General features: G+C 40.9%; 1 protein-coding gene across 4 annotated transcripts; it reads right to left on the bottom strand.

The window, feature by feature from the left end:
- Nucleotides 1-75: 75 nt before the first annotated feature.
- CASP10 (caspase 10) lies at nucleotides 76-15,527 on the bottom strand. 4 transcript variants are annotated; one of them, XM_075512356.1, is made up of 11 exons: nucleotides 12,334-12,737; nucleotides 9,704-9,909; nucleotides 9,072-9,411; nucleotides 8,829-8,928; nucleotides 8,121-8,256; nucleotides 7,276-7,364; nucleotides 5,925-5,961; nucleotides 4,660-4,748; nucleotides 3,034-3,145; nucleotides 1,762-2,266; nucleotides 76-1,231 (listed from the first exon to the last, which is right to left on the bottom strand). In XM_075512356.1, exons 1-11 carry the CDS (start codon nucleotides 12,555-12,557, stop codon nucleotides 1,069-1,071), a joined length of 2,001 nt encoding a protein of 666 aa, XP_075368471.1. In that variant the 5' UTR covers nucleotides 12,558-12,737; the 3' UTR covers nucleotides 76-1,068. The 4 variants fall into 4 exon arrangements, with proteins under 4 accessions (XP_075368471.1, XP_075368473.1, XP_075368474.1 ...); XM_075512358.1 differs by lacking the exons at nucleotides 9,704-9,909; nucleotides 12,334-12,737 and adding an exon at nucleotides 15,265-15,527; XM_075512359.1 differs by lacking the exon at nucleotides 9,704-9,909 and having other exon boundaries at nucleotides 12,334-12,465.
- Nucleotide 15,528: the final 1 nt, after the last annotated feature.

Raw genomic sequence — 15,528 nt, 5'->3', positions numbered from 1 at the left:
GCCCAACAACGTGCAGGGGCCAGTCAGAAACAAGGATAAGCCTTACCCCAATACATAATTTTTATCTCACCAAGCTCTTAAAAAGGAATTTGAATTTAATGCAGTAACAAACAGGAAGGATGCAGACATACGTAGTAAATGCTCATAACAAAACAACATGACGTTATTTCAGTTAAATCACAAAATGCTGTTAGAAGCTTAATCAACAAGGAGCCTTGTTTCTCATATGGCTGCATTTTAGATCTTAAAACAAGAAACAATAATCAGAAAACTTAATGCTTAACAAACTTAATCAATCTGATAAACCTATACAGATACACTGCTGAATGCCACATTTCATAGCGTGCAAATCTTCTACCCTAACTTTTCTTCCCAGAAGTAATGGGGAAATGACAGTTCACAAGGTTTCACGGAGGGAATACTACATGGCATATGGCTTTACTCAATTTTGGAAAGATCTCATTGTACGTAAGGTTTATGTTAGCCATTAGATGGTATCAGTGTGCACTGTGGAACAAATTACTGATTTCAACGTTAACTGTTTCTCCATTAAGTTAAACGTAATTTAAATTAGAGATGGAAGAAATCCTTTTCCACTTACTACTTAAGCTTTCTCCTTTTCATTCCCACCTTTGTCTTTCTCTATGAACATAGCTAGTGGATTTAGAGGCAGGATTTAAAATTGTTAGCCTGCAAAATAAAACACAATGAGCCTAAACCAGACCATTAACAATCCTGGTTTAGATATGGAAGGCTACACCCAACCCTTAAGCTGTCAGTAAAATGCTTTTATATCTGCAGTCTGTGCAGGTACAAAAACGTTTAACATGACAGAAGCATGCCTCTCCCAACCCTGATAACTCTGAATATATAGATGATATAAATAGCTGGCACATGGATTGTTTTAATTGTGTCTCCTCCAATTTCACAGTTTGTTTGGCAAAAAATTTAGGAGCCTTTGCCTTGAAGCTAACTTCCTCAGGATTCTGGGTAACTGCCTTAAAACAGGTAGTGTGGTGAATTGCATTTAAATGAGATGTGCTGATAAAAGGATGTATTTTAAAAGCCTCAATGTTTCTGTGAAGGAGGAGGGTCTCTAGGTATTGGGAATATAAATTTTCTTCTTAAGGTGTATGCTGGTTGGGGCATCTGCTTCTTTGTCCCCAAGCGGTCAACACGTCTGCCCACATCTTCATTAACTTCTGTAAGAATTGACAAAATATCTTCACCCCTACAGCCAGAAGGAGAGCAAAAATGAAAAAAAAGACTTATTAATGAGCAGATGGTACTGCATTTAACACCTCCCAGATCATCTAGAAGATACAGTATAAACGTTTAAAACACAAAAAAGAAAACACATCCTTTTCTCCAAATTTCTCCTCTTTTGTTGTCATTTGAGTCATATTAAAAACAAAAGACCTTTTCTTACTCTGTCTTGCTTGGTTCAACCAGTAAAGAAAAATAACACAATAAAATATTTTTACCTAAATCCATTCAAGAAACAGATGGCTTTGCCTTAAAGAATATAGATGGGAGGTTTTGAGGTTTTTTCACAATAAACTTCACATTCTCCAGATTATCTCTATGGTACTAGCAGTGTTAATGTAAATTTATCAGTGGCAAGCAAACAAATCATCAGTTTAATTAATTTTGCCCACCTCAGAACATGGGTTAGTGTTCCTATGTGAATTTGCCTTTTGAGGGAAAGAAAAGGGGAAGTTCCTCCCATTTTTTCATGGAAGAGCTAAGCAAAGTATTTACCTCGGTACCAACAACTGTAGCTTGCTGCACAGGGCCTGAATATACCAAGCACCCTGTTCAATGTGCCGGAAAGAGACATATCCATCAATTGTGGCCATGCCTAGGAGGAAATCAGCCTCTTCAGGAATACTTTCAGAAGGAGAAATGCTCTGTTGCATGGAAGTCAAGTCAGGAATTCGTGCATCACCTTCAACATAGACAGGACACTGTATCTCTTTACCCTGGCATGCTTGGATAAAGAAGAGTTTGGGTTTGTCAGCCAGCTGTGGACATTGTTTGGCAGTGAAGTGGGACATGATCATGCGGATTGATACAAGTTCTTCATCTTTCCCGTAGATTGCTCCTGACTCTCCATGAGACAGAATGCAACATATAAAACAGTCCCTGTCTTTGTGATCTTGCAACTGTTGCCAAGTTCGCATGAGATCTTTGATCTCCAGAGATGTCAGATCTGTGTAAGTCCTCACATCCAGACCAAGCCATGTGAACACTCGTTCCAGTTCCCCTGTAATTAAAAGAAAGATAAAAGCAAAAATTGAGGCAGTAGAAAACCATTTTATGAAGTCACCATGCAAGCTAATCTGAACCGGAAAAGACCTTACACCCTGACAATTCTGGAGATTTATCCTTACACTAGTATCAACTAAAGGTTAACTGGAATAAAAAAAGATGGCATCAGCTCAAACACAGAGTTCCTGGATTTTTCTAGACAAGTTTCAGAAAATACAATGACATTTTACAATGTATAATGACACACTAAGTGAGCTCACAAATGACACCTGAAAATATGAGGAATCCCCCCCGAGTTTCAGATAAGATCTTTCAAAACCTTCCTCACATCATTATTTTCCAGTTGCAGTTTTGACTATTAGAGTTTCATACACAAGAGATAAACAGAATTAACAGAATAAAATAAGAAGTATGCACAGAGTTGCTTGATTATGGAAATTTGCATTATATTATGTAGAAGGATGATTTAGTTTAGTTTTAGTTCTTTATTATAGCTATAGATAAAGGCTAAGTAAAAAGACATTCTTAAAATGATTCATGAATGATTCAACTGCATCAGAAACTCAGTGGTTATTCATGCTTTAACTCTTCCTCCCCTAGGATATACCAATGACATAATTTAACACATATTAAACATTTTACTCTCTAAGAATATTAACTAACTAAAATATAGACAATAAAATATAGAGCAATACTAGACAATCAACTTACATGAGGAAACAGAGAGACTAATCTTCCAAAAATCTCACTTCAGTAACTTACCAGCATCTTTGCAAGAACCCTTCCTCTCCTGAAGACACCTATCAAAGTTAACATTATTAATAACAAGACAAAATCCTCTGTGTGGTCCATCCATTTTGTAGCTTGTCATCTTCTGTAGAAAGGAGAGGAAAAAAGCTTACAGCCTCAAGGAATTTATTCAACTTACTCATATTTCCTTAACATGTCTCAAAATTGGCATCCAAACATTAGAGGCACCTAAGAATGTGGGTTGCTTTTGAAAAGCTGGAACTCAATGGTGCCCCCTTGTGTGAAAAGACAGGAGTGAAGCCTCAAGCACACTGTCACCATACCATCAAACTGCAGAGGAAAGGTTTAGCAGCTGGGTTGGTCATCTGTATGCAAAAGGAAGGGTTCAGCAGCCAAACTCTGCAATCTGAATTGGTGTTGGAGATAGAAGTCCCCAACTGTTTCCAATGTCATGACAGTATTTTAACTTCAGATGGCAGAGGCTTCAAAGTGAAACTATAGGATGTTAGACATCTGAGTTGCTTTTTTTGGAGAGTAGCGATAAATACCTGGAGCAGGTGGTTCATACTAATCCACTGGAAAGGGATGCAAGCAGAACAGACATCCCAGAAGTGCACAGACCTGCCACACTACCAGTTTTCCTAAGACTTAAAAGTTACCTCCCACTCTTAAGAAAGAACATTTTAAAAACTGAAAAGTCACCAAAACTTACAAGTACCATCTCTTCAAGTCCAACCTCAGGCTGAAATCAAAAACTCCTATCACTCAAGTTCCTTTCTGCTCACTAGAGAGAGCAACAAACACCTGCTTTTGTGCATTTTAGTAGAACAAAACGAAGGCAGCACTCCAAGCTCCTTCAACAGCAGCAAGAAGCACTTTTGCTACAGCAGTCTGAACATCAGGTGATGAAAAGAGATGTTATAGCATAGAACTTTAACTATTAGAAATTAAATAGCTATAAACAAATGCAGCAACTTGCTCCCTCAATATCCATGCTCATCAGAAGGAAAAAGCCAGAGGGAGAATTCAGTGGTTACACTGCTGTACAAGGTTAAGGAGTGCACATAAGGCCTCCAAGAAGGGATCTCACAAAAGGGATCTTTTCTCCTGTACCAAGACCTCTGGTTTATTGAGGAAGACTGCTACATGCCTGCAAGAGCTAACTAAAAACTCTTGCCTTCTTTTATCCTTCTCACAAGGTCTTTGCATGCTACCCCTTATCACTTTTAATTTCAAGATGCCCTGAAACTTTTTCTAAGCCAGATCCAGAAAGAGAGAACTGTAAAGCTATGTTTGTCTCCGTGTCTTGCACATTCTGCTGCCATCTCCAAAATGCACAACTTAAGAAAATGCCAAACATTTTGCCTGTATCAGGAAGATAAGCAGATGCACTGATGTGTGGATAACATCAAAGGTATTATGCCTGTTTTGCCTCCGCCACACCTTTCAATATTGCTAAGTTTCTGGCCTCCAAGGTTAAAATATTCTCTGAAAAGTTCCAGTTGATCAGACAACTCAAAAAACTTCATGAGACACACAGACATCTCACATGTCCTTGCATGATAAATGTCATTATGGGGATGAAGACCTCACACACTCAGGTATTCAAAAAGAAGGATTTAAGAGATCATCTCAAACCTTGGATTCATTTTCTGCATTGCTGAATTCTGCAGGCAGCTCCAGGTTCATTTCAGAGAAGCCTTGTGTAAGACTAGCTGCTTTGTTATCTAGGAAAAAAACCCAGCATAGATATTTATGAAGATAAATCCAGTATTGGTGGATGTAGCAAATAGGAGTTTAGCTACAATACAGCACTTTTTGTATTTGAAATACTGTTTCATTGAAAGGAGTAATTCCTCTGTATGAGATAGCATCGTCATGTTCAAAGGATCTATTCTGAATATGTCTCCAGTTATTTTTATTATATATATTTTTGTGACAAAGGCAAGGTTTCTATTTGTATTGGTGTTGTGGAACAAAGATATCCATGGTACAAGGATATATTTTACCTGAGACATTCAAATGAATTTTTCATTTGGAAATCAGCTTAGAAATAAACTGTATTGTAAGAAGGATCTGCAATGTTACTACTGAAGCTCCCATTGCAGACTTTTTTTTTTGTTCCTCAATCACTGATAATAACTCTCAGACCAACCTCCAGGGCAAGGCTGCATTGACAGAGCTTCAAAGTGGAAAAGAGCTTACAGATGTTGTACTGCTATACTTTGCAAGTGGTCAATCTGATGTGGAGTCACAAAGAGGGATGCAAACTACCCACTGTTATTTGTACAGAATCTTTTCAGAGATCTGATCCAAAAATGTAACTTTATTTATTGCTGCTTTATTTACTTCTCCTTCTGAATGCCCTAAAATGCTTGTCTCCTTCTGTACAAATCACACACTATTTAATGCATTCAAAACATTAATCTCTACCATGCAATACTCCCAGGCTCTTCAACATAACAATCTATACAGCAAAGAAGTCAGAGGTAAAATCCTGCACCCAAAAAATTAACATCTCAGTTTTATAAACAGTCATAGTGTCCCATTCTCTTGTCCTTCCAGGGATATTTAAACAGAAAACTTGTTTTTCGTTTTCAGGAAAGAAATCCTTTTGCTTCTAATCAGACCAGCCCTTATTTCACCTCCCAGAAAGCACATTAGTTAGTTTCTAGTAAATGACTGACAAAGTACACAGGATTTGCCAATTTTCTCTTGCCTCTTTTATATAAGAACAGAAATCCTTCAAATCTATTTGTGCAGAAAGTAAAAGACCCTTCCAAGAAGACAGCAAGGTAAGTGTGTTGCATTAAACCAATGCTAGAAATTTCCCAGAGAAAGTAAAGGAATGCAACGTCAAACATGAAGGTAAAAAAACCAAACATATTTTCAGAAATTCTTACCATTGATATTAGAACTGACAGATTTGATCGAGGTCTCCTATTTTTTGAGCGGGGGGAATACCATGTTAAAAAACATTATTATATATAATAAGTTTTCATAGTGATTTTAGCAAAATAGGCTTAATACAAAGTTCTTTAAGTAGTGAGTAGGAAAAATACTGAATTCCTAAGAGCAGCAAAGCATTTAATAATGAAATTACAAAAGACTTCCCCACTTACAGCAAATCTCACAGAGCTGGAAACAACTATATTTTCTCTTAAGGATAAAGGGAAACAGCAAAGAATTTTCTTTCCCTTCCAAATGATCCTCTCACTATAGGGGTAGGCAGTCACTATAAACAAAATAAAGGTCCCAACATAGTCCCATATCAATTCTCTTGGATAGTCAATTATTTGAGTATAAATCATTATAACTAGTGATTCTAGTTGCTGCCTAAGAGACATCTTCCAGCAGTAAGTGTCAATGGTTTATTATACAGCATGGAAAAAGTGTATAACCTCTCATCATTTTAAAGAAAAATGAAACGTGATCATCAGGATTACGGAAACAGTCTCAGTCTTTTTTAAAAATTCTTTTAAATCTATGTTTTCTTAATAAAACTACATTCACTTTCTTACTGTGCCAAGTGCCATGCGTGAAGGCTTCCCCAAACCCTCTGCACATGTAGAGCAAATATAGCTCAAAGCAGCAATAATGCAAACCCTTCAGATACTAAATAGCTGGTTTTCCTCAGCTTTTGTCTACTAGAACTTCACTTCTTGGAAGTATCCTTAGAAAGATCACTGGTTTTCCTCATTCAGAACTGGGTTAAAACTCTTTCCCTTCCTCTTCTCTTCCCCAAAAAAGAGATCAGTTATAGCCCGGATAAGTTTCCCAATCTGATTCATCTTGCAGCTGCAGGAGGGGTTTAACTGATCAAGGACTAGCACATTGAGAAAATGGGACCACTTCCTTTAGCAGCAGCAGCAGCTTGAACTGATCATCAATGTACAGTGTTGGCCTTTAGAGATAGTGTTGATCAGCTGAAACTTTAAAAATCAGCACCAGCTGACTGACCCATTCTCTAGAAGGCACCTGTCTAGCTTTTTCTCTCACTCATCTCTCTTCCTAAAATTAATTTTTTCCCCAATTGCATGTGACCAATAGCAGTATTTTTGGCTTGCACTATTTGATACTATATGCAGCTGTATTTCTTACATGCTGAACAAATATGCTTGTTCCCTTCCTAAACCAAGTAAGAAGATTTAGCAAAAAATCTTACCGCCAATACAGTTTCAAAATAAAGGCAAGAAAAAAACCCAACCCCCCAAACCACTAAAACCCAAGTTGGTAGTATGTACTCCAGTGTACCTGTGGGGAATTGAATACTCTGATGTCTCTACTGTGAGACAGTGAAGATTCCTTGACTGGCAGAGTGTTCTCCTGCTGAGGCAGAGACACTAAAAGCAGAAAGAGACAAAATGAGAGAAGCCAAGTGCCTTTTAGTTAAACCAGTATGAATCTGCACATTAGGCAAATGTGGATCTATACTTACTGAAAGCAACTTTGAAACACAGTCAGAAAGCATGGGGGAATGGAACTAATGAAACGCTGAGTGTCCTTGCACCTACTGGGGAGACACAGCTTTGTACTTCCCAGAATTTGTTTCCCAGAACTTTTTCTCCAGTATGCTTATAGTCACTCCACAGGACATTAAATGAAGGAATATTACAAACTGCAGTATAACCCCTGATAACGTGAAGCACACATTTAATAATAAAGCCTACCATGTATCAGACACACATGCACACACGGTTTGCCTTGCCAGCTTATTAGCAGGCAACTGCCTTGTTGTAGTGTACGTTCATACATCACAAAGTGCCTTTTACAGGACAGTCATCATCATCTCAGTACTATTCATGGGGAAACAGAGAAGTGCAACACAACTATAAATAGATTTTCAGTTTCCCAGCCTGTTCTGTATGTGCTGGACTGCTCTGTGTGGCCTCAGATATTCCAGCACATCCTACTGGAATTCAGCTAGGAAGTAATGCAAGCTAGGGACTGTTATGCCAAATTTGTGCGTGAAGATGAGTGATCCCACTCTAGCTCCTGTTTCAGCAATGCACACATAGGACCTTGAGGTTCAGTTGCCCAGACCCTTCTAGTGCTTCCTGCATTTTAGCCAATGTACTCCCTGGCTCTGAATTTCTCACCTTTTGCCCTTTTGTAGCAGTTTACTCTTTCCAGGAGATCAGGTGAAACTTTCATACAGACTTCCTCCAGCATCTGTACATTGTTTTCAGTTACAAGACCCTGTTTTTCCAATAAAATCAGCAATTCCAGGGCAGACTGACAGCCAAAAGGAGAGAGTAAAAATATAGTTATTGTTCCTCAGAACTCAAAACCTGCCTCAGCCCTGTCTGCCTCAAACAATCACATTATTATCTGCTTTGCTTCCTACCAACAAGGTCCAGACAGTCAATTTTACATTGCTGTGGGAGGTGGAAACGTTGCTCCATGGAAAGCTACTGGTTGCGTTATTACTTGTTATGGCCTTGTTTAAACAGATTCACCCAAACTGTATTTATGACTCTTGGCTTCGAGAAGGCTTTATTGCTGTGAAACGGTACCTATGACATATGGACATTAATCTCCTTTGGACATGGCTCAAGGGTGAAGATTTGATTTGTCACCCTTTTATGATCTAATGCAAGACTGTGGACTGTGACATCGGCACAAAGCACCAAATTCCACACTTACCTGTCAACAGCTTCCTCCTTGGTAACCCTATAAATACTGTGACCAGCCTAGTTGCAGATTATGCCCTATTTTGCCAAATACTTTTCATGCTTTTCCTTCTATTTCCCCTCCTGCCTTCTTCCCTTCCCACCATATACACATTTGGCTCTCTCCTCACATACAAGAGGTATCCGTCGCTTTGGAAGACAGTATTGCAGGAGGAATATGATATCCTTCAACATCTCATTGGTAATGTTCTCTGACAATTCATACAGCATCTGCCTGTAACAGAGATCCAGTGAGATAAAAGCAGAACAGAAGATGGTGTAGAAACTAAAAGCAATCTGAGAACTTAAAAATGGAAAGAGAAACAGTATGGCATAGATGGCAGTAATGGAGATAATAGAATCCCACTACAAGCTTACCTGTACAGAGACACTCTTCCCTTCTCGTGCAAACATTCTTGCACTTTCTCCTTGGTATAACCAAGTTTCTTAAGCAAGGAGTGACATTTAATTTTGTATAAGAGTTCAGCTAGTATGAAAGTATCTTCCTCATTCAGATATTCTTCAGCCATGAGAAGCTGAAAGATGTCCACTGCTGACTTCACATTTTCTAGTTTTTTGAAGGGGAGCAAGTCAGTACAGAGAAATTTTAAAGCTGCTACATCTTCAGCCACCAGGTTTTCGTCGATGAGCAGAAGCTGCTGACGGAACTTCAAGCTGACATTATCCTCCATGTTTCTGGAACCAACAGTCTCTCTGCCTGAAAGTAGAAAGCAAACACTAGTAACACTTGAATCTTCAATACAACAATCCTTGTAATAAGATTTCATCCAACAGCTGTTTGGAAGCCCTGAATTCTCTGCATAACAGGAGTTTCCTTTTAAATAAATTTGAAACTTACTTCCTTCTCCAAACACAAGACAACAACAAGACCAGATTTGGCAGAAGCTCTGAACAACCCAGTCTAAATTTGAAGTTAGCCCTGCTCTGAGCAGAAAACTAGGCTAAATAACCTCAAGAGGTCCCCAAGTTCTTCCATTTCTTTCAAGCACCTTCCATGTTCAGATCTTTGCTTCTCTCCATAGTAGGTGGGAAGAGTCCATGCAGTAACTTATTATAACTCTCAGTGGAGAGAATACAGTGGTTCACACATATTCCTTGATCTGGAGTCCAAGGGCTCATTCTTTTCTGGCTGTAGCAGGGAGGTTGTTGTGGTTTAACCTGGCAGACAGCTAAACACCACACAGCTGTTTGCTCACTCCCCCCCACAGTGGGATGGGCGAGATGAGTGGAAGAAAAAAAAAGTAAAATTCATGGGTTGAGATAAAGACAGTTTAATAGGACAGAAAGGAAGGGAAAATAATAATAATAATGCTAAAAGAATATACAAAATAAGTGATGCACAATGCAGTTGCTCACCACCCTCCGACCGATGACCAGCAGCGATCCCTGCCCAGCAGTTCCCAAGCAGTGATCGCTGCCCCCCGGCCAACTCCCCCCAGTTTCTATACCGAGCATGACACCATATGGTATGGAATAGCCCTTTGGTCAGTTTGGATCAACTATCCTGGCTGTGCCCCCTCCCAGCTTCTTGTGCATCTGGAAGAGCACGAGAAGCTGAAAAGTCCTTGACTAGTGGAAGCGCTTCTTAGCAACAACTAAAACACCAGTGTGTTATCAACATTATTCTCATCCTAAATCCAAAACACAGCACTATACCAGCTACTAGGAAGAAAATTAACTCTATCCCAGCTGAAGCGAGGACAGAGGTGCTCCTCTGTTACAAGCCTGACACTCAAACTGAAGCTGTAGAATATCCATACACTCCCAGTCATATCTTGCTACCAGACTGTGTTTCACATTTGGCACAGGAAAACCCTGAAGCCTCCGCTAGGAGTAAATCCCAACTACAATGTAACAGCGCTCAGCACTTCAGTCTAAATAGGCTCTGCACAAGCAGCTCGATCTTACTGAAGTTTAATAGAGACTAATCACCCTTCCACTACACCAACTTCTTCCGTGTAGCCTAGGCAGTTCTTTTCTGCCTGTGGAAGGTTATATAGGTAAAAAGGTGCTTCAGTGCCTTCTGCCCAAATGGGCAGGTAGGTCTTTATTGTTTTGTTTGGAGCAGCTGGAAGCAGCAAAGCTTTCTACATGAGGGAACGCAAGAAAAAATCAAGGAAACAGAGTAGGGACAGAACCTCTGAATCTGAAGCCTTTGAAGCATCTGGGAGGACAGCTCAGCAGATAAACCACACAGCACGTGGGAGCAACAAAGAAGGGACTGTTGCATTTTTATGTTCAGAAGCAGACAGAAAATATAATCCCCAAGTCCAGATGCCCAGTTAGGAAATGAGGTTTGACAGAACCCAGGAATCCTGAATCATGTCCTGTCTCTAAGTAACAAGTCAGAGCCTGTGCACAAAAAAAGGTCAGATTGCTTTTTTCTGTATTCAAACTTACTCTCCCATAGCTCCATAATAGTTCTGCACGTTCCTTCCCTCCTCATATGAAATCACATATGTTGTGACACCCTCTTCACTTAAACTGCTATGAAAAAGATTCAGATCTCAGCCTGTTATCTACACACAGAAATTGTATCACTTCACAGTAAACCAGACTTTAAATTCATTTAGCTCAAAGCTACTCTAAAACCCTATCTAGACGCTTTAATCAACTAAATTCAGCAGAATAACTTAGGTTAAACCGATTCCTGCCTAAACTAACAAGCCTATATAATCCAGGTTCAAACTGAATTACGGCAATTCAGAATTTAGAGCCAAAGATTTAAACTAAATGAGTTTAAAAAATCATCGCTTTAGGAGAACAGGGGCAAGTTGTGTGTACACCAGGTGTACACAGTCATTTCATCAGCAAATGAAATGGAAGCAAGATCCAGCACAAATTCTTTCATCTACCTTTAAAATAGTTTTCAAGTCTGTGTTGCTGCCATTCTTGGAAAGCTTTTTTCACTCCAAACATTTTCTGCTTGAGTTTGGAATACCCTCAAGACCTCTCCCAGCACTACAACAAAAGGAAATACTGCCGGCTCACTGCCTGCTCATCCACTGCTCAACTTACTGCTACGGTGTTTTTAGAACCCTCTACCACTTCATGCATTTTACAAGCCATTTATAAAACATCATGGTAAAAAACAGAGCCCTAAAGCAAAGAAGGAAAACAAGCAAAGAATCCCTATTCCAGTAAAACGAGATGATGCTAAACACCCGGCCCTGACACACAGGGGACACAGGACCTAGCCACTCCCCAGGTTTGCCACGGCTCACCCTAACATTTACAGCTAGAGTATCCAGGATATTAGCAGGCAGAATATCAACACACAGAAAGGTGATGGATCAGCGTCTCTAACTTCTAGTTTGTGATATATCCTTAGAGAAGGAAAATCACATAAAATAAGCAATGAGGATTATCAAATTACTATTTTTTCCTTTAAAGTTTTATTGATTGGAGCACTGCCAGAGTAAGGATTTAAAAATAATGCAAAACCACGGAGCACAGGGGAATGACGAGGCCCAGCCCACAACTCCACATGCAAGGGGAGTATTCAGCTCCGGCCCCACAGGCAACCCGGAAGCAGCGGGACAATACCGGACGGAAAGAGCGGGATTTAGGCTGAAGCCTACCTTTGTTCCCTCTCCACTTCGGTCCCCCCCTTTCTTACCTCTCACATGAATGCCGACCCCGTCCCCTCTCCCCGCAGCTACTCTGGGGGCGGGGCTCAGCGCTTCCCGGTTTATTTTCCGGCCAGCCGCGAGCCGCCGGTGCGTGCCCAAGTGCTGAGTCACGACCCCGGGCCTCCCTGCGGGAGACGCGGAGCCTTGCGCCCTGCCGAAGCCGGGAAGGGCCGCCCCGCCAGCCCGAGGCCGTGCACGAAGGAGGCGGCATCCCCAATAGCGGGGGCGGAGAGTGGGACAAAGTCGGTTAGGGGGAAGGAGCTGGGGGCACGTCCGCGGAGCGCGACGCCGCTGCCGCTGGGCGGGCGGGCTCCCACGAAGCGCGGCGGCACCCCCGCCCCGCGGGGATCGGCCGAGTGCCAGGAAGCGGTCGCGCGGGGCCGCCCTGCCCCTTCGGCCGAGCCCGGGCCGGGGCCCTCCCAGCACTCGGCCTCAGGGCTTGTGAACCTCCTGCCCATCCCCCTGGCCGAGGAACTTCGCTAGATAGCAACCGACAACGCTTCCAGGACGAAATACAAGAAGTGACCAGTAACTCTTTTCGCTTTTGCTGTCAAACCATTTTATACTGGCTACATCGCAAGAAAGCCCCGAACGTTTGTGGCAAAAAGGAGAAGAGAGGCATTTAACTGACAAGAAGCTTCAGAGTAGTGCCTGTGGGAGAGGGCTTCAATGCCTTTTTTATGCGGGTCTGTCCCGCAAAGATAGTGAAAAAACAAACTCACACCCTGGGCTCAATGGAGCCAGAACGGAAGAGTCTCCTTGCTCGTGCCAACACACAAACAATGGCCGAGTTATCTGGTGAAACTAAAAGGCTCGCCATCTTTTATTCAGTCAGCTCATTTTTATGAGCTTTTATGAGCCAAATTTAATAAGCCGTAGAGGTCTACAAGATGAGTCGACCAAGAATTTCAAGAGTTATTCTGTGGCCTAGAGGGAGACAGGGACAATCAGTCTGACTGCATGCAGAAATTTTCTTCAGAAAATCAGCTTGAAATCCAACGTTTTTAATTTACTAGTCATTTAGTAATAGTAACAGCACCAATTTTGCTAAATCATGATGCTATTTTAGTAATGGCACAGATTCGAATCACATTTCTTATGATGTTTCTACAAAACACTGAAAATACACTCTCAAAGTAACACAAACTTGAAAATATGGCATGTACAGAAAGGCACAAACCACAAAAACAGAATTCCTAAAAGACTTGCAATGTCTTACTGATTCTAATACAGAATCTGAAAAAAAGGCATTCTCCAAAACAGCCACAGAAAAGCTGTCAAACACTTCAGTACAGGAGATAGAGTTTAACTGGAACCTTGTCAGATACACAGCAGATCATCAACACGGATGGCAGCTTCTTCTCAGCAACATCATCCTGCATGTCAGAAATGTAAAACTCTGGATATCAGAACGAATTCTCAGAAACTGTCATAAAAAGCTTCTCTGACTCTGTAACAGGAGCCACAGTTACTTCTTATGCAGAGTTGAAAGCGGAGATCAGACATACAGCATGCTGCATCTACAACTGTTACAGCACCGTAACTTCCTCTTGAATGTAACTTCTTTTCTGGATAATGAGCTGGCAACCACTGTGAGACACAAGTATGTAACAGTACAAAGTAAACTGGATTTATGGCTCAGTCACATCAATGTAGGTGGCTGAGAAAAATCATGCAACTTAATTCTGGTGCAAACCACCACAGAATCTCCTGCCTCATGGGTACACCTTCTGAGCCACTGAAAGGCATCATCTATATTCTGCCAATTCTCTTTTCCCTCTTCCATGTATACAGCATATACAGCAGTACAACAAATGTCTATTTCAGTTATCAGAAAGCAAAACTGAAATTCAGTGCCATGGAGCAGTGAGTCTGACAGCCTTGTCCCAAGCACTGACAATGCAGGAGCAGAGGAGGAGTGGCTTGTTTTATCTTCTTCAACAGCAGATTCTGAAAACTAGACGTTTTGGCAGTCCGTGACCATGACATTTCACCAGCATGTCACTTTTTAATTTCCTGTGCTAACACCCTCAACTCACGATGGATCCGGAATTAATTCTTTTCCTCCTTTTCTTTTGGCTATTGAATGGAAGTCCGGTATCATTCAGCCACTCTATCTGCAATACATGTACAACTTAATGCAACCAAGGCCCTGCAGCCAGTCACTTTCCAGACTCAAATGTTAGGTGCACAGTACAGCAAGAACAGACAGTCCCTATCATGTGTACGGAGGGACACAAAAAGGTATGGGAGAGGTGACAAGACAACTGCTGCCATCACAAAATTCCTGCGTGTTAATAAATACTGACTTCAGTGCTACTTTTCACTATGCAGCGAGTACAGGGAATCAATCTACCCATGTGCCACTCTTGAAAGAGGCCACTCTTGAAAGCGGTGTCAAGGCAATAAAATGAATTAGATGAATAATTGTAGAATGAGTACTGCTATGGTTTAAGAATCTGCTGAGGGTGAAGACATCACTGTGTAAAATCAGTATCTGACATCCATGAATACTGCACAATACATGACATGTCCCCACAACTCTTTGGTCATTAGAGGGCTGTGATCACTTCCGACCCAAGCAGCCAGACACAAAGACACTCCCTTCCTTTTTCACTGCAAGGGTTATTTACAGGAGCCTCTACAGTTTTCAAAACAGCCTTTCTTCATAATTTCTTAAGGAAGGGGACATGGACTTTACTTACTGTGTCATGCACTAAGGTGAAGAACAGGTACACTTCATAATCCCCAAACCAAACCTACATTGTCACAAAACTATCAGAAACAGAATATATCCAATTGCTAATATTTTAAGTAAATAGTTGTATTTAGCATCACTCAAAAAAACCCAAAACCACCAACCCACAAAAACCTACCACATCATTAGATCCTGTAAGGACAGCCACTATTATTCTTACTTCCTTTCTCCCTTTTCTCCTGTTTTCTTCTTTCTCCTTCCAATATTAATGCTGTATTTCTCCTCCAAATCTTCTTTTCCCTACTTGTTCTTCTCTTGGTTCTCCCTACCATTCCCCTTCTTGTTCCTGCTTGAAATTTCCATATTTCTTTCCCTCATCTCTCTGCCTCCTCTGGTTCCATTCTCCCTGCTTTTGGTTGTCTATAAGGCAGCAGAAGTGCTCATCACATGCAAAAGCTAGTAAGGGAAATGGGAAAAAGTGAAG

This window comes from Mycteria americana, chromosome 9, assembly GCF_035582795.1.
Source record: "Mycteria americana isolate JAX WOST 10 ecotype Jacksonville Zoo and Gardens chromosome 9, USCA_MyAme_1.0, whole genome shotgun sequence".
Taxonomy (NCBI): domain Eukaryota; kingdom Metazoa; phylum Chordata; class Aves; order Ciconiiformes; family Ciconiidae; genus Mycteria; species Mycteria americana.
This window is presented reverse-complemented; position numbering and strand designations above follow the sequence as displayed.